General features: G+C 41.7%; 1 protein-coding gene and 1 long non-coding RNA gene across 5 annotated transcripts in view; one reads left to right on the top strand and one right to left on the bottom strand.

Moving 5' to 3' along the window:
- The window catches only part of LOC137513026 (uncharacterized), a 38,404-nt gene that overhangs the window by 4,301 nt on the left and 9,056 nt on the right, over positions 1-25,047 (top strand). For 2 of the 4 annotated variants that reach the window (XR_011020519.1, XR_011020521.1), the window contains exons 2-6: positions 1,503-1,605; positions 2,674-2,939; positions 8,675-8,820; positions 12,545-12,666; positions 13,180-13,238. This is a non-coding gene — a long non-coding RNA (uncharacterized lncRNA). The remainder of the gene's footprint in view (positions 1-1,502; positions 1,606-2,673; positions 2,940-8,674; positions 8,821-12,544; positions 12,667-13,179; positions 13,239-25,047) is intronic. The other 2 variants (XR_011020520.1, XR_011020522.1) reach the window with 2 other exon arrangements.
- On the bottom strand, positions 4,760-15,717 carry LOC137513010 (cocaine- and amphetamine-regulated transcript protein-like). The gene is made up of 3 exons (XM_068234101.1): positions 15,571-15,717; positions 8,704-8,787; positions 4,760-5,239 (listed from the first exon to the last, which is right to left on the bottom strand). Exons 1-3 carry the CDS (start codon positions 15,697-15,699, stop codon positions 5,132-5,134), a joined length of 321 nt encoding a protein of 106 aa, XP_068090202.1. The 5' UTR covers positions 15,700-15,717; the 3' UTR covers positions 4,760-5,131.

Below are 25,047 nucleotides of genomic sequence, written 5' to 3'. Positions count from 1 at the left end.
TAGGTATATGCAGCGCTGCTGGGTATTACAAATGTGCACCTGTCACACACGTACCGTGAACAGGTACAGTGACTGGTGGTATTAAATATCACACTGCGTGCGCTCACGTGGATAGGTGGGTGCACTGAACAACAGGTAGGTATATGCAGTGATGGGTATTACAAATGTGCACCTGTCACACACACGTACCGTGAACAGGTACAGTGACTGGTGGTATTAAATATCACACTGTGTCCGCTCACATGGGTAGGTGGGTGCACTGAACAATAGGTAGGTAGGTATATGCAGTGCTGCTGGGTATTACAAATGTGCACCTGTCACACACACATGTACCGTGAACATGTGCAATGACTGGTGGTATTAACAATGCGTGCACTCAACTAGGTAGGTAGGTGGACTAAACAGTGAACAGGTGCAGTGATTGGGATTACAAATGTGCAGCTGCCTGTCACACACACAGGTAGTCACTGAATGTGCTGGGCCTGGCAGTGGCACAGTAGGAATTAAGGGGCCAAAGGCCAGCTGCGACTGACTGACAGGGCTGTATATAATGCAAGTGGGCCACAAAAAAAAAAAGTAGATCACAAGAGCAAGATTAGCTCTCAAAAGAGCTGTTGAGGGGTGCTTTTTAGCAATAAGAATTAGCAAGGAGCAAGCTAACAAGCCTACAAGAGCCTAACTAAGCTTTCCCTATGTGAGTCTGCAGCAGCTCTCCCTTCTCTAATTACTGCAGGCACACGAGTGAGTCCAATGCCTGACGATGCCTGCATTTTACAAGGGGGGGAGGGCCTCCAGGAGGGAGTGTAGCCTGATTGGCTACCATGTGCCTGCTGACTGTGATGTAGAGGGTCAACGTTGACCCTAATAATGTACTATGGGGGCGAATCGAATTTCCGGAAAAGTTTGCTGTTCTCCGCGATCGCGAACCACGGAAGTTCGCCTGGAACCATTCGCCGGCGAACAGTTCGGGCCATCTCTAGCCCCCTCATGAAAATAATCGTAATGCAGCAATGTTTCATCATAAAGTAATCGTAATGCAGCAATGTTTCACTAGAAAATAATCATAGTGTGGCAATTTCTCACCAGAAAATAATCGTAATGCAGCAATGTTTAATCAGAAAATAATCGTAATGCGGCAATGTTTCCCCATAAAATAATCGTAAATGCAGCAATCTTTCACCAGAAAATAATCATAATGCAGCAATGTTTCCCCATAAAATAATCATAATGTGGAAATTACAATTATTTTCAGGTGAAAAATTGCCATATTACGATTATTTTCTAGTGAAACATTGCTGCATTACGATTATTTTATGATGAAACATTGCTGCATTACGATTATTATTAATATTAAGATTTTTTACACCAGAAAATAATCGTAATGTGGCAATTTTTCACCAGAAAATAATCATAATGCAGCAATGTTTAACCAGAAAATAATAATAATGCGGCAATCTTTCACCATAAAATAATAACAGAGGTTCACTTTTACTTTTCATAAGGAGAGCGACCACATCCAGGTCTGGCCGGACCTTCCCAAGTGGAGTCGGGTACATTGTCTCCACCTGCTTCCTGCTGTTGGTTTCCCCCTTGCAACCTGCCTTTGTGAGTAGTATTTTGAATTTATTTTCTTCACACTTCTATCTAACATACTACACTATTTGGGCTCCCGTTTTTGTCTCCTGTACCTTTTTGCCTAGGATGCTGCGACACCCCTCCAACTTTGTCTCCCTATTCTTAGATAAGCATATGTTTTTTTTTTACCCAGTGTTGAATTTAAGCTTTGGCAGCATATCTGTATAGCATGGATACACTGTACAGTCCAGTGGTCCATGGCAGTGTCTTGTGTGTTGTAGGAACGCAATAAATATACATGGACACAGTTGATTCAGCCATGTGTGAACAGGTCCACACTTTCCCATAAGATAGCATGGTGTCGCTCCGCTCTAGGAAGCAATGTAGCAGCAGACCTAGTATGAATTTGCCCTTATTGCTTTCCACGAGACCAGGCTGATATCCAGTTTACCTTTTTAGCAATGATCAGTCTAGCTGTCATGATCTGACATTATCCTGGTTCCAGCAGGGTGTCAGCTGCTTCTGAGAGCCAGTGCAGGTAAGTGATTGGCTCACGGCATTCCGATGGCTTCTCTGAAAATCCCGTGGGCTTGTGTGGACTGGTTTCCTCTATGGTTGTTAAGCAAAGTGGGCATATGTTAGATGCTTGAGTATGCTCTTCACTGCCATTGCTAACCAGGAAGTGACTGACCATTGCGCAGAGTCAATCACTAGTGGCAGGCTGCACGCTCCATTGGCTAGCTGTTTGAATGGCTCTTTCTCATTGGCTCTTGGGAGTATTTCAACCAGGATGTTAGACCAGATAGATGCTCCTTGCCTGTGAAAGTGTTAAGTCGCTAAAGCTAGCTGCTGGGCGTATCTCTGTATCTCATGCCTGTTCCCTTGCTTGTTACCTGATTATTCTCCTGATTGCTGCCTAGACCGACCTTCTGCTAGTTTTTGACCACTCTTTGTCTCATCCCTTGTACCTAATATTGTCTATTGTGCATGACCTTGGCTTGCTGACTACAATATTGCTTATCCCTCTGATTGACTGCCATCTGATATCTGTGCACGACTGTGGACTGTTTTTGACTACGTTAATTGCCTGTTTCACAGCTCAATCTCTATGCTTTGCATGCTGAACTCCCGGGGGCAACTGAAGTTGGGAAGATGCAACTTGTCTCCCGTTCAAGCCGGGGCTTGGCTTTAGGTGAAGAGTGTGGTGTTAGATTGGCGCATGGGGACTGAAGAAAGATGAGAGATCTACCAGGCCTTACACTAGCAATCTGCATACTGTATTTTTCGGATTACAAGACGCTCCGGACTATAAGACGCACATAGGTTTAAATGGCAAAAACTAGGGGGTAAAAAAATAATCCTAGGTGAGTCCAGTAGTGTCTTATGGACCTTTCCTCCCCCAAAGATGTCTCTGTCTAAATTACACCGACAAGTTACACCCCTGCTACCCCCATAGCTACACTGCACAACACCCCCCATCCTCCCCATCTACACTAATCAATCACTACAATTACATTTCAGGTTCTCACCAGCATGGGTGGCAGTAGCTGGGTCCGGTCTGGGTGTCCAGGATGCAAATCATTCAAATGAGGTGAGCAGAGGGGAGGCAGCAGCGCAATCCAGCCTCTTTCTTTATGCCCAGCATCAGCGCAATTCCAGCTGAGAGGCACATCTTTGGCCGCTTTAGTGGCAGAGTCCTCAAAGGCTTCCATACTGCCCTGTTTACTGGTGCACTCTCATGACCTGCGGCGCACATGGTCATGAGAGGGCACCAGTAAACAGGGCAGTACGGAAGCCTCTGAGGACTCTGCCACTAAAGCGGCTGAAGATGTGCCTCTTAGCTGGGATTGCGCTGATGCTGGGCATGAAGAAAGAGGCAGCCGTACAAAGTGACAGCACTGCAGATCATTACAGCGGCTGCTCCAATGCCGCTTGGAAGCGCTGTGGATCTGGCTGCTGCGGGTCCGATGGATCGCCCTGCTGCGGGGCATAATTAAAGATTAAGATCAAAGGAAAAGCATTGCAGGTAATTACAGCGGCTACTTAAGTACCACGTGGAAACACTATGGATCGTACTGCTATCTCCCCTCTGCTCACCTCAATAGAATGGAAACAAGTGCCAGGATAGGTAGGTTTGTGCTACATTCGGACTATAATACGCAGTAACTTTTTCTCCCTACTTTTGGGAGAGAAAAAATGCATCTTATAGTCCGAAAAAATACGGTATATATCCATCCAGTTTTTTTAACATAGTTGACCATTCATTCCTTTCTTCCTTATTTGCACAGCGGATCATGCAAGGCTTTTACATATGAAGTTATAAGGACCCATTATAATAATTCCTATATTTGTGTAGTGATTTTCTCCTATGTGACTCAAATCGCTTGTGAGGCAGCCACCAGAGCACACTCAGTAGGCAGTAGCAGTGTTAGGGAGTCTTGCCCAAGAAGAACTACTGAATAGGTGCTGGCTTACTGAACAGGATGCATCTCCTCACTAGTTTCCAAATACTAGCCAACCGCAATCTCAGATCTGCACATGATCTGCTTGTGTTTTCCACTAGATTCACCTCCTCGCATTCACATATACAAAATTTCTCACATGCTTCACCCCTCCTGTGGAATTCTCTTCCACAACACATCCGTCACTCTCCAAACTTTGATATCTTTAAACGCTCCTTTTTCTGACAAGCATAAGCTCTACCTTAGGCCATTCCCTTTTTGACCTCTGGCCATGTTGTACCTCTTACTAGATAACCTAAAAACACACTGCCTTTAGGTACGAATACTTTATACTACCCTACCTCTTGAACCCCCCTCCCCCCCCCCCACACACACACCCACACACACACCCACACACACATTCCTTTAGATTGTAAGCTTGCAAGGGCAGGACTCTTTCACCCTTTTGTGTTTTGAAGTGTGTTATATATTTTATTCATCATGCTACTTTTGTCCCTGTAATTACCAATTCTGTATCTTGCACCAAGTCTGTATTTTGCACCAATTCTACATTATGCATATTGGTGTACAATATTGTCTGTATAATTATGTACTCCATGTTTGTTTCTTACTTTGTAAAGCACCACATAATATATTGACACTTCATAAATCAATAATAATAATTATAATATTAATAATACTGGTTTGAAGAAATAAAATCGCCCGAAAATGATGCACTTGCTTTTATTTTAAAAATGTGTAAGACCAAAACATGACATTCTGATTCTGTGTCAGTCTTCTCTGCCATTAAAAAACATCATACAACACAGAGACATATATACGTGATTGGAGAGGGCTATGATATGTGGTAGCTCAGTGCAAGCAGAAATTCGTCTTTATTCAAGTCTTTAGTGCTTAACCACACAGTTTTCACATGAACTAAAAAATAGCTGATGCTAAATGGGTTATCTAGAATCTATCTTTAGCAAATACAAGTACATAAAAGGAAGTAAAAATGGAGACACATGAAAGGTCAGGGTGTCTCTGTTGCTTGCCAGAATTATTCCCTCCTTCATTTCAGTCGTCATATGTCATTGCATCCAATGGACCTCTGCTTACAAACATTTCAGTATGTAGAAGTTACAAGACGTTCCCCTTGGGCAGTTGCAAAGCTTTCCAATCCGTGCACCTTTTCTTACTGCACACTGTTCACCAGCATCACACTACAGGGACCAAAAGAGATAGTCATGAATGCAAGCATAAAAAGTTGCATAAAATTACTAACTACTACAAATATGGACTAAATACAGAATAATACAAAGCTGAAGGAATTGAACTTTTTATGGAGAGATATTGATCACACTTCACACGATCAGAGATTATGGGGTATACTCCCTAAACGGGGGTAAACAGAATAAGTCTCACGCATGATGAGTAGAGTGTAATGCATTGCATGTAATGTGTAACATTCTTCTCTACTCATCCTTCGGTAAGATTTTACGCACGTTATTTTGATTATCACAGTGAATATATCCCTTTGTTTCTTATTACATGTTGCACATATCTATTGTTCTTATAGTTCTTCACATCATTTTCTTCGCTTTTTCTCAGGATATATTTTTTGAACTTGCCTGTATTTATCTGCAGAAACTTAAACATTCCCATTGATCAAAGTCTACCTCAGATCTGCTCTCATTAATATCCGCATCTAGTTTTGCACAGATGACTAATAAGGTTTATACTCTTAATGCCAATTTATATCCCTCCTCTACAGTCAAACTGAGGTATGCGTAACACAGATCATGCTGAGCACCACCTGGCACATGCTTACAATGCAACATTGGTAGTTGGACCACATTTTTAACTACCCATCATCTCTTTGTACAATGTACTTCTTTCAGTTTAGATTCTACTCTGCCTGGATACTCTACAAGACTAGGTTTCTACTGATGATGTGACTGCTACATCTATGGGGCCATTACGCATTAGTAATACTTCTTGACATGCCGGTTCATTCTTACACAATAGACCATCAATTATTCTTAAATAATCAAAGCTCTCTGGACCTAAAAGCCATTTAAACAACCATGTGGTCTTATGATAATGTAGTGATTTCTTTGTCAGATTAATTTTTCTTTACTTCCATTTTTGACTGCCATTCTTCATAGTTCTGCTCAAAGACATTAAATAAAAGCAAGAAGGTACTTGAAAGGATTATTAAACTCCCATTTAAATAGCTTTATTTAAACATACAACATGTTTTAGGAAAGAGCCCCGTCCTCACATTGACAGGGGTTAACCCCAAAACATGTTGTCTCTTGAACAACACTATATGCAAGGACGTTTGATAAGCCTTTGGTGTCCCTTGTCTCCTTTATTTATCGATTCTGAAATGGTGGTGGTGACCCGCTAGAGGATCATGCACCTGCCTTCGGTGTCGTTGATACCTGTGACATCACCAGCTTATGCATACATTATGCTTTGAGATCTCTCATTGTCTACAACTTTCCCAATCTGGTAACAACATTTTACATTATTTTAACACTATAAGTTTGTTGCAAACACCCAGACCTATGCATTCTTCAATTAATTTTCTCCTTCTGTTGTTATTGCTAGCACTATTCACCAGTCTAGTAAATGAAATGAAGCCCTCTTTTAATCACATGGTCCCCAGTGCTTACAGGTGCAGGCAGGGTTGGAGCAGGAAATGGGTTGCTGAAGGAGGAATTTTGGATAACTGCATTTTAATACCTCATAGACCATCTGTACTATTCCCTGTCTTCCCGCCATCTATTCTTTGATACCTTTCACTACTCGTAAAAGAAGACATAGATTTTGTGTAAATGTGCAACTTTATTTTCTTTGCCGTTCATTGTCTGCCCTTCCAGTATAAACACTCCTGCCTGGCCTGCATGGCTCTTGATAACTTCCTCTGTTTATACTACATGACTATATTTTTAAGACTGGATGTTTAGCCACACACAAAAAAGGCAACATTAGGGCATTGCTTACTAAGCTATCATAATATACATCTAGATCTGTCACACAAGTTTAGCAGATTGCTAGAGCAGCCATGCACACCAGACCAAGCAATGCTTGGAAAGCCGGTATACCTCCCTCTTGTGGTTCACCACTCCACACCTGAATACAATGCAATAAGAATAAATGAGGCACTCAACTGGCCAAATATATTTGTGTTTATATAGTAATCAGTACATACAGTACATGATAGGTGTACTCCTGAGGAAGGGGATCACCACGAAACATGTTGTGTATGTTCTGATGGCTAGACAAAAAAATAGTTTATTGAACCAGTTAATTGCCTAATCCAGGGATTCTCAAACTCGGTGCCGCGGCACCCTGGTGCGCCTCGGGCACCTTTCAGGGGTGCCTCGGCATGCATCCCCATCCTTTATGCAATACCATCAGGTAATGCAACCGCACATTAATATACAATGTGGCTGCATTACCTGCTAGTTAACCTTTAGTTCCTGCAACAATGGTTGAAGTTGAACTTGAGAGGAATCGCGGTGCCTCATAAACATCACTAGCTACTTGGAGTGGGTCATCGCCTGATAAGGGTCAAAACGGCATATCGGCAGTTGTTTTTGCCGAGGGGTGCCTTGAAAAAATTTCAAAGCCATCAAGGGTGCCTTCACCAAAAAAAAGTTTGGTAATCACTGGCCCTAGTCCATTGTTATTGCATTACGTCTAGATAGCAGTCAGCAAAAAGAAAAAAAAGCAAATATAGAAAGACATGGACAAGATATAACGATGCATTGAAGGGGCAGCTGTCATAGGAAATAGTGCAAAATAGACCTTTGCCACATTTACTAAAAAACATTAATGCTGTGAGTACATGCATGGGACAGTAGTCACAAAACTGCTAAGCCTTTACCCATTCAGCATCCCTCACTATAGCCCAGGCATGATGTGTAATCTCTCTTAACCTAATTACAGTTCATGCTTCAAGCTGATTCTTTACTTTTGTACAGCAATACTGAAGCAACTCGAAAAAAGTACAGTCCTCACTTATGTAGAGGGAAGGCTCTGATCCCATAGAACCTTCCCGGTTCTCAACCCCTAGGCACCCCCGCCCCCAGTGAAGTTATTTGACCAGCTTGGTCAAACACCTCTTCAGCCCTCCTTGATTAGTAAGTAGTTCTGAAGAAAAGTGTATGCATACTGCCCACGTGTGAGTCCTGCCTTTACACATGCGCAGTACAGATGCTCCCTTCTTCCTAAGCACTTGAGGATGCAAGTGCTTCCAAAGCCTGCTGAGGAGTCCTGGAGGCATGGCAATTCAATGGGGGACACAGCAGTAGGATGAGGGGACAGGGAGATGACAAGGAAGGCTATATGTGATCCAAAGCTTTCCCTCTCCATAGGTTAATATCAACTTATTTTTGCAGCTCAATATTGCTTTAATCATTTTAATTTTATTTTATTTGGCATTTTAAAGTCATTAAGTATTATTTATAAATAGATTAAATCACCCTTATCTATGCATAAAACATACTTTTCCATATCTACACTTTTTTTTTGAAAGACATAAATGATATTGTAAGAACAGTTGGTATTTGTTGGTCAATGATCTATTTGTTACAGTGTTTATTTGTGAAGTTGAAATGATTTTGACATGTTTTGTTTATTCTCAGTAACTTTCATGTGTTCTAATAAGCTTTACCGAAGGCACCCATCCCAGCTTCTTGTCCAGAGGTAGGATCCTTTTGCTTTTCAGTTTCTCCAGGACATCCTGTAAAGCTTCTATCTATAGAGAAGAAGAAGACATTAATGTAATAAGGTAAAATAGTGTACACAAACCAGGCATTGCAGTATTTAACTTTCATTTTCTCATATGCTTGCCTAGATCTAGAATATTATCTTCTGGGGATGTTTGCATGGTTTACATGTAAGAAAAAGTTAAAACTTAAGCTGGGAATACACCATGAAAACGTACGAGTGATATCAGGGGCGTCTCTAGCCATTTTGTCACTCCAGGCGAGAAAACCTGTGGTGCCCCCTGAAGAAAATAATCATAACGCGACAATGTTTCACCATAAGATAAAAGTAATGCGGCAATCTTTCACCAGAAAATAAACATAACGCAGCAATGATTCATTTAATATAATCGTAATGCGGCAATCTTTCACCAGAAAATAACCATGACGCAGCAATGAGTCACCATAAAATAATCATAACGCAGCAATCATTCACCATAAAATAATTATAACGCAGCAGGAAATAATCGTAATGTGGCCAGCGTTCACCAGGAAATAACCATATGTGGCCAACGTTCACCAGAAAATAATCGTTTTATCATTTTCTGGTGACCGCTGGCCACATACGATTATTTACTGGTCAACACTGGCCACATACGATTATTTCCTGGTGAACGCTGGCCACATTATGATTATTTTCTGGTGAACGCTGGCCACATACGATTATTTTCTGGTGAACGCTGGCCACATACGATTATTTTCTGGTGAACGCTGGCCACATACGATTATTTCCTGGTGAATGCTGGCCACATTACGATTATTTTCTGGTGAACGCTGGCCACATTACGATTATTTTCTGGTGAACGCTGGCCACATACGATTATTTTCTGGTGAACGCTGGCCACATACGATTATTTACTGGTCAACACTGGCCACATACGATTATTTCCTGGTGAACGCTGGCCACATTATGATTATTTTCTGGTGAACGCTGGCCACATACGATTATTTTCTGGTGAACGCTGGCCACATACGATTATTTTCTGGTGAACGCTGGCCACATACGATTATTTCCTGGTGAATGCTGGCCACATTACGATTATTTTCTGGTGAACGCTGGCCACATTACGATTATTTTCTGGTGAACGCTGGCCACATACGATTATTTACTGGTCAACACTGGCCACATACGATTATTTCCTGGTGAACGCTGGCCACATTATGATTATTTTCTGGTGAACGCTGGCCACATACGATTATTTTCTGGTGAACGCTGGCCACATACGATTATTTTCTGGTGAACGCTGGCCACATACGATTATTTCCTGGTGAATGCTGGCCACATTACGATTATTTTCTGGTGAACGCTGGCCACATTACGATTATTTTCTGGTGAACGCTGGCCACATACGATTATTTTCTGGTGAACGCTGGCCACATACGATTATTTTCTGGTGAACGCTGGCCACATACGATTATTTCCTGGTGAATGCTGGCCACATTACGATTATTTTCTGGTGAACGCTGGCCACATTACGATTATTTTCTGGTGAACGCTGGCCACATACGATTATTTACTGGTCAACACTGGCCACATACGATTATTTCCTGGTGAACGCTGGCCACATTATGATTATTTTCTGGTGAACGCTGGCCACATACGATTATTTTCTGGTGAACGCTGGCCACATACGATTATTTTCTGGTGAACGCTGGCCACATACGATTATTTCCTGGTGAATGCTGGCCACATTACGATTATTTTCTGGTGAACGCTGGCCACATTACGATTATTTTCTGGTGAACGCTGGCCACATACGATTATTTTCTGGTGAACGCTGGCCACATACGATTATTTTCTGGTGAACGCTGGCCACATACGATTATTTTCTGGTGAACGCTGGCCACATACGATTATTTTCTGGTGAACGCTGGCCACATTACGATTATTTTCCAGGCGTCATCTTGCCGTAGCCCTGCTCTGCCTGCCGGAAGACTATGCAGGCTGGAGCAGTGAGCTGCGGGCTGTGGGGATGAACTGGCGTGGCGTCTATTAGACGCCATGGCCAGTTCACCACAGGGGTCCCACAGGCTGGCGGTGGAAGGTGGGCACTTCCCCCCGCGGCAGTGCTCCTCCCCCACCTGGCGCTCCAGGCCACCGTTTGCCCTTGCCTGGTGGCTGGGACACCTCTAAATGATATTAAACATGGATCAGACTTCAAACTAACATTTTCAGCTCCTTCAAATCCCAATCAGGGACTACAGGAAAGTTCTATTTAGGGTTAGTCCTACAGATACAATTATTGTTTATTGTCACTTCAAGCTTGCTTTAACAAACCAAGGACATATTTTAATTAATTAAAAACTTGTCATTGCTGATAAGTGTGCCCTATTGGTGCTGCATAATGTTTCAGCAGATTCCACTGTGTTATGATATGACCCAGGTGAGAGTTGCAACCTTTTGCCACCAAACAAAATCTACCATGATCAGTGACATAAGCAAGTTGTATTAATGCACAAAGATTTTTACCTATAAATCACTTAAAATTAAAAAGAGTAGCTAGTATTAGGAATGCAATTGTAAACAAAGTTTGAGTTTTGTTGCAAAGTCAGCATTTTGCTGTAATCTTTAGTGTTCCACTGTAGTATTTTCCTGTCTTTTCAAGAAGCCTCAACAGTATGCTGTGCTGTGCAATGTTTATCCACTGCACTCCAAGTATGTTCAAGTTGCAAAGGTGATTAATGTGCGTGACTGGTTCAGCTATTCTCAGTCAGGGAACTTCTTAGAACATAGCCTGCTGGGAATGTGTGCAGAATGGATTTTGCAGAGACTGGGTTGTTGTATGTGGTACGTATTATGTTAGAAATTCAGCCAGCATCAGGTATGTATATTATGTAAAGCTCTATATAAAGTGGAAATAATACTCCTAATAAAGAGCCCCTGTTTATCTCTCTTGTGAGGCTGCATCTGGAATATGGAGTTCAGTTCTGGGCACCACATTACAGGAAAGATATTGCAGTTTTAGAGCAGGTGCAGAGACGCAGAGACGAGCAACAAAACTGGTTGGAGGGATGGAAGGTCTCACTTACCAGGAAAGGTAAGATAAACTAGGCTCAATAAGTGTGGAGAAAAGATGCCTTAGAGGAGAGATCTAATTCATTTATAAATACATAGGAGGGCAATATAAAAACTTGGCTGCTTAGCTTTTTGTCCATATTGGGGAGAAAGATGCACCCAAGGGTGATAAAATGTATTAAAACTAATAAAATAAATAAATGCGAAGTGGCTTACGTCAAAGATTAGATGACACAAAGCACTATGTGAGATCTGGAAGTCTTTGAAGATGCGCTTGATGCTCGGCTTAAAGATACAGCTGGCACTGATTTTTGGCCTAAGAAAGTTAGTCCTATGTACTCCCGGAATGCGTTACTGTAGTGCAAATTCAAATGTTCAGATTCACACTGTTCTCTGTGCCTTCTTTGAGGTAAGCCACCTCTCATTTATTTATTTTATTGGTTTTAATACATTTTATTACCTTTGGGTGCCTCTTTCTCCCCCTAACATTTTCACCTCCGTTGGGTGCCGTGCACTGGGTTCCTCCCTTTTTGCTTTAAGAGTGCAACCACACATAGAGAGACCCAGATGCCCGAGTGGAGACGGTGGTACTCTTCACCTGCCATATTGGTTGGTTTCCCTGATTGCAAACTTATGTTGGGAGAACCAATCCTTGATCTGCTTACTTTATGACACTAATGTACTACACCATATGGACTCCCATTGTCTTTGTGGTTTTTTTTCTTTCAAAGATACAGTTCTACTGTTTTACACCAACCAAGTTTTTGGTAAACTAGTGTAAAGGACAAAGTGACAAGACCTGCGTATGGAGGAAAACATTTTTTGCCACCAATCCAGGAAAGGGTTCTTAACAGTAAGGATGATTAAATGGCAAATTCTATATCAATGTTTAAAGGGGACTTGGTTGCTTTCCTTGCATTAAAAGACATTCATGTCTATACTAGGTACCGTAATTACCAGCAGTGTTGTTCCACAGACTTTATCCAATTGCCATCTGGAGCTGGGAAGGATTTTTTTTTTCATAAGGGTGCAGACTAGTGATAGTATTATGCTAGTACCATGATTTCTGGTTGAACTCAATGGGTGAATGTCTTTTGTTAACCTAAGTTACCTAACTATGTAAGCCTATTAGCGTAGGGAAGAGATGCTGGGATTAACAAATCAAAATCTCTATTAACTGAGTAAACCAGTATTTATTACTAATTGATTTCATAAGCATGTTAGGATATTTTTTCATTCATTACTGTTCTTTACATTACATGCTAGGTGCTTGGCAATAAACCTGACTCTTTAGATATAATACTTTCTCAGTCACACACTTGAAACAAGTGTACTATTATATCTTATTTTTATTCTAGTTGTACAGGAAAGATTTAAGGTAGATTCATGTGACAATGGACCATTGTCTAGAACAGAGACGAGCAGGTAAACAGACGTTAAGTGGATTCTGTGTTCTATCTATATGATCGATTCAAACTTGTCAGTTTTCAACATATCTGTTGTCTTTCTTGTGGTAGCTGGACACAAAGTCCCTTCTTGACCTTTTTGGACACCACATACGCTTATGTATGATAACACAATTAAAGTCTACATAGATGGACTACATCCATTCTCACTAGCTCTTCCAATGTAAAACAGATATGGCAAAAATATCAAAAATCCAACCATAGACCTCTCTCAACCAGGTCTCCCTTGATGTCCATTGTAAAAATACATGCTACAATGGACATCAATGGATAAAAAAAACATACATTGGCTCTGTTGTGACAGTATACATTGCCAATGCGGCATAGCCGTAGAAAGTATTGTAAGCAGAAAATTAACCTAGAAACTAGAATATTTAATTGTATGGCATACTTTTAAAACATGCACACATGCATTTATTATTTAAGAAGTTCTCAACACAAACATAGGGCCTGACTTACTAAGGCATCTCCAGAGAACTCCAAGAATCTCTAAAGGGATTGCCATAATTTCTTTGCTCCTATTAATAAGTGGATAGAACCTGTCTCCCTCATAAGGGTGCTAAGAAGTTTGTAGACTGTTAGTTGTGATATTCCAGTTGAATTCAGAATCCATAGCATGAGGTTTTTCTTAACCAAATGCGGACCGACACAGTATGAATCTACGTCCAACAGGTGGTGCTGCCGCTCTGACTGGACGTAGATTCAACGTCCTTGTATATGAAGCGCACCCGCTGCAATCGTGTACACCCAAGAGGGGAGATTAAGCTGTCATATGACAGCTGACATCTCCCCTCTGTGATCAGGAACCATCACAATTGGCTCCTGATCATATGATCACTACGATTGCTGGCGGATCGTAGGGATCACTAAAAGAGCAGCTGCAGTAGGTGGGGAAAAAGAGGATCCACTTACCTTTCTGACGTTCCCCGGCGATCGTTGCTCCCCTCCGCTCTGCCTGGCATCCCTGCTCGCTCTGACTCTAATGTCAGGTCCCGGCTCTATGACGACCTCAATCCGCGACCCGGAACTGAGAGTCAGTGCAAGCAGGAATACCGGCCAGAGCGGAGGGGGCTAGAGCTGCTCATTGCAGGACCCAGGAAGGTGAGTAAACGCTGCTGGCTGTACTGGGGACACTTGGCCATACTGGGGACACACATGCCTAGCTATCTAAACTGGGAATAAGGTTGCCTGACCCCCCAAACGTGACCCCCCAAGGGGAAAATGCCCTGGCCCTTAAGGGGGGTTAGGTTGCAGGTCCCCAAAAGGTTAAAAAATCCAGACTAGCTTGAGTTAAAAATAAATACTAATAAAAAAAGTTCTGCAGGTGCTTGCATGGGAAAATAATCACATAACTGTTAATTTACTAATCTTTAATTAACCCCCACTATGCTTTACATTTGATTTAAACAAGGACCACAAACTTTGAAGACATAATAACAGACAATTTTGATAATGAATAGAGCACAGGTTTAATAGATTACTCATGTTAGTTCCAGTTATGATGCCTGGAGGTCTCATTAGAAGAGTTGCTAAAAAAAGCCAAGACAATCATATGTTGTGCTCAAAACATAACATTACATCCTACTTAATAAAATTCCTGGGTAAATGTGCAGGCACAGGGCTGCGCAGTTTGCATGCAGGGGCTCAGGTACAGCCAGCCAGGGGCATAACAATAGACCCTGCAAGGGATGCAGCTGCAGGGGGGCCAAGAAGTCACAGGGGCCCTGTCCTAAGAGACTTACAACCAGGGGCAAGGAGAGAAAACATTTTCTGCTCTCTGCACAATTGTTCTAATGACTGCATCTGCTCAGCTACTGATAAGGAATCATACAAAGTTTTGCAGACAAAGATTTGTAGACAGTCCCTTTTCAGTGTTCAGCAAGATCTTGTTTACAGCGCTGTTCTACCCCCATCCAAAGTTTTGCAGGGGACCCCATCCAAAGTTTTGCAGGGTGGACTAGTGATTTCTAGTTATGCCCGGGCAGCTGTGCACGTGTGTGGGTGGCAAGTGTATGCGTGGGCATGCGGGTGCACCACTCTTCAGCACTTATGTAAAGGGCTAAAATCACTAGTAAAATCTACAATGAAATTTCTAATAAAATGAAAAATAACTTGTTTTATTTGAGGTGTATAAAGAAGTGGACTTCTAGTATAAATATCTAAACAAAAACAGCATAACAAACCACACAATATTTCAACTGCGGATAATCAATAACATTCAGGAGGGGCAGTGCCTCCTGTTTCTGGTCCTTTATTACTAAGAAGATGTATTATTCAAAATATATCCTTACCAGTTCTTTTTCCTCTTGGCTGTTATCAGATGTCTCTGCAGACCTGATTCCAACTGTCTCATCACCGCAGGAAAGGATTATTAAAAGAGATAGGGAGACACAGACAAGAGATAGCCGGCAGTTGACCATGGTGCTGATGCAGAGAAAGCTGCTTTACTGAGCTATCTGTAGCTCAGATATACATATTTATACCTCACCCCTAACACAATTACAGTTGAACAGACGTCAGACTTATTCCTCTGTCTCATGATGTGTTCATGTTTATTGTTTGCAGACACATCACCCCTTTTCCTGTCACTCACGGTTTCCCATTAACCCATTGACTTTTAGCGTGGACATCTGAAATATATATCACGTTTATTTAACAGAGATCATTGCAACCATCCCCTTGGGAATAACAATAGATTAAGAGGTGCGATGTTTTGTAGGCATTGTATAATTATAACTTATTACCTAGTGCTCAACAAGCTTAACTGTTTACAAGCAGTAAACACCTTACATAGAGATGGAAAAACAACAAAGAAAATTCAATGCATGATAATAAATACAGCAGGCTAGTGACCCCAGTGGGAAGATATCTCAAAGCTATTATACAGAATTGTTATGTAAATATTTGTAATATATTTATAATATCACTTTTAACTCTTAATATAAGACAGCATATACAGAAGTGTCTGAAGATTGTATTCAGAGTCTTAACTTACTCTCACTCTAAAAAGTACTCTAAAATGTTCTCACATTAAAGGGATACTGTAGGGGGGGTCGGGGGAAAATGAGTTGAACTTACCCGGGGCTTCTAATGGTCCCCTGCAGACATCCTGTGCCCGTGCAGCCACTCACTGATGTTCCGGCCCCGCCTCCAGTTCACTTCTGGAATTTCAGACTTTAAAGTCTGAAAACCACTGCGCCTGCGTTGCCGTGTCCTCACTCCCACTGATGGAACCAGGAGCGTACTGCGCAGGCCCAGTATGGTCTGTGTCTACACCGTGCACTCCTGGTGACATCAGGGGAAGCGAGGACACGACAATGCGGGCGCAGTGGTTTTCAGACTTTAAAGTCTGAAATTCCAGAAGTGAACTGGAGGCGGGGCCGGAACATCAGTGAGTGGCTGCACGGGCACAGGATGTCTGCAGGGGACCATTAGAAGCCCCGGGTAAGTTCAACTCATTTTCCCCCTACCCCCCTACAGTATCCCTTTAAGTGCACTGCACATGCATTACTGAGAATTTGTGTACATTAAGTACACTTAATGCTAAGTTTCATTCATTTAGCATGATTTAGGTTTAAATATTTCCTTATTTGTTCTTTCAATGAGCACAGGGGCCGCAAAGCCCCCTCTTAGGGCTCATACACACGTTCAACATAATGCCCAACCAACTGCAAAACATGACCAACCAAACGACAAGTTGTTTACACAACAAGTATGTACAAACATGCCGACCAACTAAACAACCAACTCACTTTAATACTGTGAGTGCAAGCGAAACGACAAACTGTGTCTGCATTCAAAAACAACAAACTTATTTAAACGACTTGTACACACATGGCCAACCTGCGAGATAGTTGTGCAGGTTGATCCGCCGGATGGATCTGGCAAACCACCTGTTATCAGTTGGTTGTCTTGTTGTTTGCCTGCTGTACACATGCCCAACTGTCTTCCAATCAGACCAAGTTTAAAGGATAGTTAAAGAGGAACTCCAGTGAAAATAATTTAATAAAAAAAAGTGCTTCATTTTTACAATAATTATGTATAAATGATTTAGTCAGTGTTTGCTCATTGTAAAATCTTTCCTCTCCCAGATTCACATTCTGACATGTATTACATGGTGACATTGTTACTGTGGGCAAGTTATGTAGCTGTTTCTAGCTGCTCTGGCTGTTACAGACAGCTTTAAACAGCCATTTCCTGTCTGTGAACATTGTTACATTGTGGCAGTTTGCCCAGAGTACCGGGTATTCAGAGCCTCTTGTGGGAGGGGTTTCAGCACAAAATTAGTCACGCAGCGCTCCCTGATGGTCTGTTTGTGAAAATCATTCTATTTCTCATGTAAAAGGGGGTATCAGCTACTGATTGGGATAAAGTTCAATTCTTGGTTGGAGTTTCTCTTTAAGATGGACATTAGCAGTACAATATTTTCACTAAATGCAATCTTTCTATGCAATTTTCACGATTGAAAATAATCTGAAGGTAATTATCGAATGTTCACATTTATGGAACGATTCTTTCTTCAAATTTGATCATAAAATCCAACTTTCAGATCAATTTTTTTCCTATTTAGCAATCGACCAAAGAATCGTTCCTTATCGATTGCCTTCATAAACGGTGAATTTTCTATACAGTGTGTTCATTCCAATCACATCGAAAGATTGCATTTAGTGAAAAAATGATACCGTTAATGGGCACCATTAAGCAGATTGTTGGGACGTGTGTATGAGCATTTAGAAGTGTTTCAAAGAATAAGTGACCATATAGCAATACTCACCTCACTTTAACGATCCTCGTGATCTTCCAAATCAAGTCTACTTCTGTCAGCATTCTCCTCTCTGAAAAACGTTATAGCATGAGTCTTCCAGCTACTAGAGGGCACAGTGAGTAGAGAGACTTCAACTCTGGGAATTGGAAGCTATAGACAGTTTTTCCCCCCTTTCTTCAGGATGGAGAATACTAGTGCAGTATCCCTAAATGATTTTTTTTATACAGGACTGTTCAATAAGGTGACGTGCACTATAACTACCATTAGCCCTTATTAGCCCTGCCCCCCCCCCCCCCCCCCCCCAAGAAAGTGCTAACAGCTCCTCGCCTCACAGTGACCCTATTTATTTCTGGCTGCCTGTTAATGACTTGTAAGTACTTCTTCAGCAATTATTAAATCTGATTTACTAAGGCTGGTGGGAAGACTTATGTTCTTTACTGTTTTCCAACGTAAGTACATCAACTCTACTAAATAGCATTAAATGAGAAAATGTAATGACAGCTATCAGTAAATGATAAGCAATAAGTGGACTCCGCGCAACCTTAATAATTGGAGGTAATGGTGATATGAAGCTGAGGGTGGGGAGCCCCCAAGGTATCGTCACTGTAAATGTGACTAATAATGGCATTTAGAAGCCCTAAAATAAATGATCAGGGTTGTTGTGTTTCATTAATGATTTTAATTGGAGGTTGTGTCTTTACAAAAGGTCCTGGAAGCTTGGGATAGGAAGGAAGACTGTGTAAAGCACCAAATCTTGGCCAATTCACATCCAGCAAACTGGTATATCACATATTCACCTACTGATTCCCACTGCTTTGTAACCATTTCAATAATGATTAATATCAAATGGCAATAATTTCAGTGACAAAAGGCGGCCTCTGCAAAAAGGTCAAACCTGTGATTTAGTATATTCAGCGCAAAATTAATTTTGTGACTGAAAAACGGGAAAAGTAAAATGTTATGCTGCTTTACAGTGTAACTCCGCCTTTTTTAGATAAATGATACTGCATTTCTCAATGATATACAGGGAAGACAGGAGTTGGATATACTCCAACGTACAGCAATCAGGCTGGAGAATAGTTTGGGCTGCTCTGGATCCACTAAAATGCAAGAAACACAAAAAAGAGCGTTCTTGATGTGTAAAAGTAGAGAAAAATGTCCCTATCCAGGACAGATCTCACCTCATGTAGTGTGGATGTGCTTAGAAACTAGCCAGTCGACAGTGTAACACAGAGCAAAGCACTGCACTGTGCACTGTGCATAGTGCTAATTTGCATGAGTATTGGGCATCTCCCTAGCCCAGAGGGAATGAGGAGAGAAAATTACCTATGTGCTTTCTCCAATAACAGAGTAAGTACACAGTCAAACCAGTGAATGGTATATATTTCTTCAACCCGGCATGCGCAAGTCAATCGAGTGCAAATTGATTATTTATTTCTTAATTTGATCTATCAAACGTAATTGATATTGACTGCAGAATAAAAAAAAGCCTTCATCTGCAGCCCAGTGGTGTAATGGTTAGCGCTCTTGCTGTGCAGCACTGGGTTCCTGGTTCTAATCCCTGCCAGGGCGCTATCTGCACAGAGTTTGTATGTTATCCCCGTGTCTGTGTGGGTTTCCTCTGGGCACTCCGGTTTCCTCCCACATCCCAAAAGCATAGTTAATTGGCTTCCCCCTAAATTGACCCTAGACTATGATACATACACTACATGATACACACATAGACATATGCCTACGGTAGGGATTAGATTGTGAGCCCCTGTGAGGGACAGTTAAGTGGCAAGACTATATATACTCTGTACAGTGCTGCGGAAGATGTCGGCGCTATATAAGTACTAAATAATAATAACAATAATCACTCAAGTTGGAAAATTTCCTTCAGTTATAAAAGTGCACATTTGCTCCCTTCAAATGTGTTTTTCTCATGTCTCTTTGTTCACTACAAAATGAACCACTGGCGTAGCAATAGAGGGTACAGAAGTTACCTGTGCACCAGGGCTCCTGGACCTGTCGGAACCACATGTAGCCACCAGGGCTGGATTTACCATAAGGCACTGTAGGCACGTGCCTACAGGCGCCTGATGATGGAAAGGCAGCTCACTCCCCTCCCCAAGTGCCTCTCTCTCATTCCCCATGCAGAGTCCCGAGCTGAGCGTAGATGAGAGGTTACTTACCCAGCTTAAGGAATTCCACTGATGAGATCTCCATTCAGTCGGGGGTACCTCTAGCTACTTGATATTGAGAGTACCTCTAGCTATCTAATACTAAGAGACACCTGTAGTTACCTATGATGGGCAAGGGAAGTAAGGGAGAAGTGACAGCAGGGCCAGCCATCACACTTGCGATGCAGCTCAGCAGGGTTTATAGGTTCGTGGAGGGCAAAATCTAGGGCTCCTATAGTCTCCTGTAATGTAAATCTGGGCCTGGTAGCCATCCTCCAGTCACTGCATTAGTTCTTTATTGGTGCTAGAGTGGCAATGATGATCACCCCTGTAGGTGCGTTGAATAGTAGTAATCATTAACAAATCTTACCTTTTTGTCTCCTTCTTACTCCTCTCACATAGTGGCTGTTCTGGGAAAGCCTACTTTGGTAGTCTGTATCATGCGATTATTATACATACAGTGATGGAGAGAGGAGGAGTATGCAGTGTAAAATGTGCTGCACTTGGGCCCAAGTCTCTGTAGCTATGCCACTGGAATCAACATTTCAGCTGTAGCTAAGGAGCTGTGGGCCCCGATGCAAGTTTTACAATGGGGCCCCCCAAAGCACTCTATACATAACAATTGATATGGTGCACCAAAATCTGCCAATAGCAACTACAGTGTCAGAGATGCAAGAAGGGGGATGGGGAACGGTTTGTTAATGATCCCTACTATTCAAAGTATCTATAGAAGTGATTATTATGAGCACAGGACCAATAGGGAGCTAATACTGTAGGTGAGGGAGGGCACTTTGGGGCCCCTCTGGCCCAAGGGCCCCAATGCGGTCACAACCTCTGCAACCCCTATTCCTACGCCCCTGAGCTGTACATCTTTTAAAGCCCCTCAGACATCAGTAATGTCATACTTATGCTTACTTAGATATCTGAAATGAAAAGCCTGCTCTCACTTACACGTTATTCTAGCCCGAACATACTCATCCCCTCAACCTCCCATCAAAATGTTATCAGATTTACCATTCGGCACTTGTTTACATTTGGCACAAAGCTGCTACTAAAATAACAATGACATCTGCCAGTGTAATAATGCATTTTAATGGCAGCCATGTAAGGCAGATTACTAATAAATGGCATGTTTAGGAAGAATATACAAAATTGAATTGTGCAGGGATAATGTTTGCAGAAAGTGGCCTTGTCTTCCCGTGCCAGTGCAGAGAGACGTAGGGTTATCGATATACGTCAGAGCTCCAGCAATCTCTTCCAACCTATTATTTATGATTCTGACATTCTTACCATACAAAATGTGGAGATGACATGAAAAATATGTTACTAAATATTGTACAGGGAATATTGTTAATAAGATAAAGGAACAGTTTCTATGATTATAGTTTTCATAAGCCTTTATTTTCATTTTTGTTGACATTATAGAATTGTGAACAGACACATAAAAGTGCAAAAATACTGAATAAATCATGCCCAGTGATCTCTAAGATGCTCCTGCTGATTACTGCTTAATTGGCTGCATCTATTTGTAAAACTATTTTAGGGTTGGTTGATATATCTAGACTTTGCTGGAATATATGGTCAAGGCAATGCAATATGTTTCCAGTGCTCACTCAGCCATGGTCCTGCATGCAGCAGTGTCATTTATCATCATGAATGGCAATGCTTTCTGCTACCTGTGAAAATGTACGGGGTTGTGTTGTAACACAGTGCACAGCACTGCTCCACATATGTGTGAAAGAGTCCATGTGTAAGAATGGATCTGTTGCACGTGTCCACGGCTTGTCTGGTCTTCACTGTGGACCAACAAAATGCATTGGGAGCAGTGTGAGCCACTCTATGATAACCTAGTACTGTACTAGTGTGTTATAAGCATTTTGCCAAGAGAGCATTAGAAACTGACTAAACGATTGATCCATTTGATGCTGTTGGTCAGCTTACATAAGTTACCCATGCTGTCACGGTAAGATCCCCCCGCAGCAGCTCAGTTTCGTTTTTGGCCACTCAGCCAAGTGAATAGCCACTGCGCCTGCGCAGCTCTGGCTGCACGCACACTCCATCATGTTCCCACCACCAGAAGTGTCCTGTGCATGCGCAGCGCGAGAAAATCTTGTACTGCGCATGCGCAGGACGCTGTTGTCGACATGAGCGTGATCAAGGGTGTGCGTGGCCAGGGCAGCACAGGTGCAGTGGCCATCAACTGGCTGGGTCACCAAAAATGAGTCACTGTGGGGAACCGGAGGATCGTTCTGTGATGGAGCGGGCACAGGGCTGCTGCAGGGGGCTGGTAGAAGCTTATATCAGCTTAGGTCAGTAAATGCATGGTACTAGGACAACCAGGCAGCTGGTATGGATGGCAGGAAAGTATAAAGCAGCCTCACAAGGTCACTTTAAGAACTCCTGTTTTATTACAAAGGCTAGCTGATTGAAGTCTTGATAGGTCATCTTACACAGTTATGGCAGCAATCATCATAGTTAAGAATTCCTGTTTTACTACAGATTCAGTCGCAAAGAAGTCTCAGCTAAATTAAAGGAGTACAGAGGGTTATCTTAGAATATATGTAGTAGAAGTTACATGGTCACACCCCTCCAGTACCTTGTAAAAAGTATATAAATGTGGTTTTGATGCCTGTTGCCTACTTTTTACAAGTTACACTGCACCTTCCTGTGACACTGCCTTGTAAGAAGTACATGCTTGGTATCCTAGGAGACCTACCCTGTGGGTAATATAAAAAAAAACTCCTCATCAGGATATTTTAATTTTATGTCAGGAAATGCCTTGCCATTAAATGGAAGTTACAGAATACACCCACTCTAAGTGACGGAAAAAAGTTGGTTAACTCAACGTTCCCATTATATAATCTAATGTATCAAACACAAGGCCAACCTAATAAATGTTTTACAGTATGGAATATCTGGGTGGGTGCCTCTGACACTGCAATTCCAAATTTAGACTTTAACATCTCTGTAAATGTTTGTGTATAAAAGGTTCACTGTTACACTGATACTTACTGTGACAGATGTTATTATCTACCTTACTGTCATATCCTTCTGCATATCACTGTCATATTATCCAGTGACTGTTAGAAATTAATGTATGCCGTCTATCTGTGCACTTCACCTTTTTTTTCTAACACTCTCCTAGCACCTTTTTTCACTAAACTGTTCTGGTTTATTACTTTGCTTTTCTTGCTTTAATGCTCTTTTTAAAAGCGGAATATAACCCTGCATTTCAACTTTGCTCTAAAACATTATTTACAGCATATTATATGCAACCAGCATTTTTTTTTTACTAGACCAGCATTGGAAGGGTTACACACAGAGTTTAAAGTTCTGTGGAGAGTGCTGCTCCCGGCAGCCAAAGTTTAGATAGATACATTTCAGTAAACAAAATGTAGCAAGTGGTGAATGTTACACACTCTTTGGCTGTCCTCCAACTCCTGCACAGCCAGAGAGAGTGAGTCATTCCACAGTTGTTACATTTTGTTTTGCTGAAATGTATCTATGTAAGCCTCTGATGCGCTGTGTGTTTAACCCTTCCAAAAAAAAAAAATGCTGGTTGCATATAATATGCTGTAAATAATGTTTTAGAGCAAAGTTGAAATGCAGGGTTATATTCCGCTTTAAGCAATGTTAAAAACAATAAAACGTCTCTTAAAAAATATTTGGGCCCATTCTCACTTACAATAAAAACTGGAAAGTGTAAATGCGTTTACCGTAACAGGGTCAGGCCAATATTGTTCTGTGCCTGTTAATAGCCACAATGCAGTATAGAAGCTTGAGCCTTACAAGTTAAATGACTGTGCAAACCACCGTCAACTGACACATAACATGTTACTTCTAGGTTTTGGGCCCCAGTCTTTCATCACAATCTCATATGGGATAGCTTTGTGTTTTTTTTGTCAAGCCACAGTTGCTTCCTTCTCGTATTACAACAGCAACTTGTGCAGCATTTTGATGGGCTCACTGTTCATGGACCTCGATTTTGTTTAGAGAACAGTTTACTTTTTAGACTGATCGATTCCCTACTGTTGTCACAACTGTCAACATTTACAAATCCTTTAGTTATTTTGTTAACCTAGGGAAGGTATTTGGCATGTTATGTCAGCAAGGATTTCAGCTGGAGTCTAAAGGTTTGTACACACTTTAGATTAGACTTGGCCCAGGCTGCTGCTAAAGACTACCTTGGGCCAGAATCTAGCAATCTAGCATGTGTATGGTGGCCCCCATACATTGGTGACAGATCTGGCATAGGGACTCATCTCAACGAAACACTGCCCGTCATTGTTCTTTCCCTCGCTCCTCCTCCTCTGTTATGCGTGGTACAGCCTGACTCATGAATATTTGGGTTTTCAAAAAGACTAAAATTCTAAAGAACAGACACACATATGAATTTTTCTAACCTATTTTATCTTGCCATATTGTGCCCTAATCAGCATATGTACGAATTTAGCATAGGAATATGTGAGGGGTTACTGAAAAAGGGTTTTAAAAACCATTAGTTATAGACTTTTCTGGCCAGGATCAGCTGAGTAGACAGCTGTGGCAATGGGATACATTTGCGGTTATGGTCCCTGCCTACAAATGTAGACACGGTTCTTGATAACCTTGCAACTTATGGAAAAGTGCTTTATGCCTCATGAAAAGTTATTAATGAAATTCAGTTGCTCCATGCACACCTGCATGCTGTTAATATATCACCAAGTATAGCAAAGCAAATATTGCCTATTCTACAATTTAAATGGCATAACCCACAGTTCCCCAACCCTATCCTCAAGGCCCACCAACAGTGCATGTTTTGTGGAAATCCACAGAGGTTGTTAATCAGCTCTGCTGCAGCA

The sequence above is a fragment of the Hyperolius riggenbachi genome, chromosome 1, assembly GCF_040937935.1.
Source record: "Hyperolius riggenbachi isolate aHypRig1 chromosome 1, aHypRig1.pri, whole genome shotgun sequence".
Classification (NCBI taxonomy): Eukaryota; Metazoa; Chordata; class Amphibia; order Anura; family Hyperoliidae; genus Hyperolius; species Hyperolius riggenbachi.
The sequence above is the reverse complement of the archived record's forward strand: the minus strand, read 5'-3'. Positions and strand labels throughout refer to the sequence as shown.

Excerpts from the sequence above, each read along its gene's own strand:
- LOC137513010 (XM_068234101.1), bottom strand. The coding sequence starts at position 15,699 with ATGGTCAACTGCCGGCTATCTCTTGTCTGTGTCTCCCTATCTCTTTTA. Across the intron at positions 8,788-15,570 it reads GCCAAGAGGAAAAAGAACTG|ATAGAAGCTTTACAGGATGT; the intron begins GTAAGGATATAT and ends TCTTCTCTATAG. Across the intron at positions 5,240-8,703 it reads AGCTGGGATGGGTGCCTTCG|TGTGATGCTGGTGAACAGTG; the intron begins GTAAAGCTTATT and ends TGGTCCCTGTAG.